This window comes from Antrostomus carolinensis, unplaced genomic scaffold (assembly GCF_000700745.2).
Source record: "Antrostomus carolinensis isolate BGI_N321 unplaced genomic scaffold, ASM70074v2 scaffold13093, whole genome shotgun sequence".
Lineage (NCBI taxonomy): Eukaryota > Metazoa > Chordata > Aves > Caprimulgiformes > Caprimulgidae > Antrostomus > Antrostomus carolinensis.
The window spans coordinates 31,868-33,990 of record NW_010307434.1 but is presented as its reverse complement, the minus strand read 5'-3'; the positions used below and the strand labels follow the sequence as shown (position 1 = coordinate 33,990).

At 45.6% G+C, this 2,123-nt stretch overlaps 1 protein-coding gene across 1 annotated transcript in view; it reads left to right on the top strand.

The window, feature by feature from the left end:
- The window catches only part of CD151 (CD151 molecule (Raph blood group)), a 16,103-nt gene that overhangs the window by 1,794 nt on the left and 12,186 nt on the right, over window positions 1-2,123 (top strand). Inside the window, 1 exon segment of the mRNA XM_010165432.2 lies at window positions 1-32. This exon segment is cut by the window's left edge and continues 18 nt beyond it. Within this exon segment, the coding sequence (XP_010163734.1) occupies window positions 1-32 (32 nt within the window).

The following is a 2,123-nucleotide window of genomic DNA, read 5'->3' as shown; positions in this document are numbered from 1 at the left end:
CCTTCAAAGAGCGTCGGAATTTGCTCAGAGTGGTAAGTTTTACTTGGTTGTGTTGTTTGGGGGAAGATTCACTCTGTTTTATCTTGAACTGTACTAGGAGGGAGGGAAACACCTTTGTAGTGTTCTGCACCAACCTTATTTGTTTGTCCTAGAGCAAATACAGCTGAGGCTTTCAGCTCCTAACAGCAGTGTTGTCCTTGTCCTGGAGGGCAGGTTCTACTGCAGAGCATTTCCTTTCATCCACCCAAAGAATGTTCTTACCACTGCATGGTTCAAAAGTACAAAGTGTAGTTGTCATACCTCTACCTTTTGTAAGAAAGTCTATTTTAAACTATTCAAAACAAAATCTAGTGGCTTTTGTCTCTTTTTTTCCCTGCCCATCCCATATTCTCTTTTAGAAAATGGGAAGAGAGAGAAAGATCTGAGAGACCTGTAGCAAAGCTGACACTAGGTTCAAGCCAAATTAACATGCTTTTTCACTTGGTTGTCAAAAATCAGAACATTTCCAATGAATGTTTGCTTCAGTTGCAAAAAATTTAATTTTGCTTCCACAAAAAAACCCACACTGTTTTGATAATCTCCTGTTTCAAAAAGCCACACTGCTTTGATAATCTCCTGGTTCTTTTACGCTTTTCTTCATGCTACTTCCTGAGCTCCCTGCTCATGCACCTACACTGAAGTTTTTGGCCAACCCTAAGGTTTCTGTTCTGCTTCCTCCCTCTCAACGCTCACTTCCAGCCTGGAGTATGGCAGCAGTCCCTTTTAGTATCTGGGCTACAGTGGTGACTGAATAACAATCAGTGACTCTTTGCTTTCACAGTCACAGGAAAGGATACTTCAGCAACTTCACCAGCTCCTTCCTTTGCAAATCTTCATTCACCTGACTGTCCCATTTCCCCTCTTTTGTTTGGATAGAGGAGCAGAAATGAGAGTCATGAGCAAGTCTGATGCTTGTACCACTGCTTTGAAGGCCTAGTAATCCCTGTAAGAGGCAGAGTGCGGCCAGGAAAGGAGAAAAAGCCCCAGAGGAGGACACTGTGTGCTTTGCTGGTGCCTGTTCATTAGGCTCCTGGTCTTCAGCAGTCCGTTTTGGCCTTGCTTCACTTACTTTCCATGCCAGAGAGATCTCCCTTTGTCTTTTTGCCTCAGCCAGAAGCTACAGATAAAAATCCGGTGGGGTTTTCTTTGTTATTCTGACACAGAAAACTAATAATTGTCTATAGGGAACAAAAGGCAACTCTATATCCTTACAGCAGCCGTCCTTTCGGAGTGGCTGGTTGCGACAGGCCTATTGTCTCTTCTTGCTTGTGCTCTGCTCTGGTTGCCCGTGAGTAATCTGCACAAGAGATCAGGCTGTGCTTGCCAGGGCTGGGTGAGCCTGACTGGGGGCCTTTGCCAGCACTGAGCTCAGACAGTAACCCTGACAGCTTCACAGGCTGTGCCCCAGGGGCCGTGCCAGCCTGTCCCAATTTCTCTTTCTACCAGAGGCCCACATACATTTGGGAGGGAGCGCTATAAGCAGCACTTTTCCCTCTCCCCACTGCCTCCTTGGTGCTTTTAAAAATCAAGTATTGACAGCTTTGGGTGTTCTTTGTAAGATGCATATCTAGTTTTTAGTTTGTTTTTCTGTTGAAGGCTCAGAAAGCTCTGGCTTTTTTGCCGCCTTTCTACCTCACTATGAGTTTTATGGGCCAACTTTCAAGGCTTTTCATGGTATTTCATTGCTCGTCACTCACAGCTGTTCTACCTTTTGCATGTCATTACTTATGTGCCCTCCTCGTGTCCCTCTTTAGCCAGGTGATGTTCTGAGGCTTGGGCAGCACATGAGGAGTTTCTCTGGCTCCGTGAGCAGGCATGGCAGTGGATCTGCAGCCTGGCTGGCCATTACACTGCAGTCCAGCTCTTCACAAGCACACAAACCACTACTATATTATATTTCGGTCAAGATGTATAATTCCATTCGCAAAAGTACACAAGCAGGAATCTCAGGAAATGACCCATCAAATAGAAGACTTCACATGTAAGGAAAGAAGGTGGCTTTCTTCAGGCTTGGCCCCTCACACTGCCACTTCTAGTGAGCATCCTTGGATAGGGAGAAGGGAACGTGTGGGTTCTGACTTCTG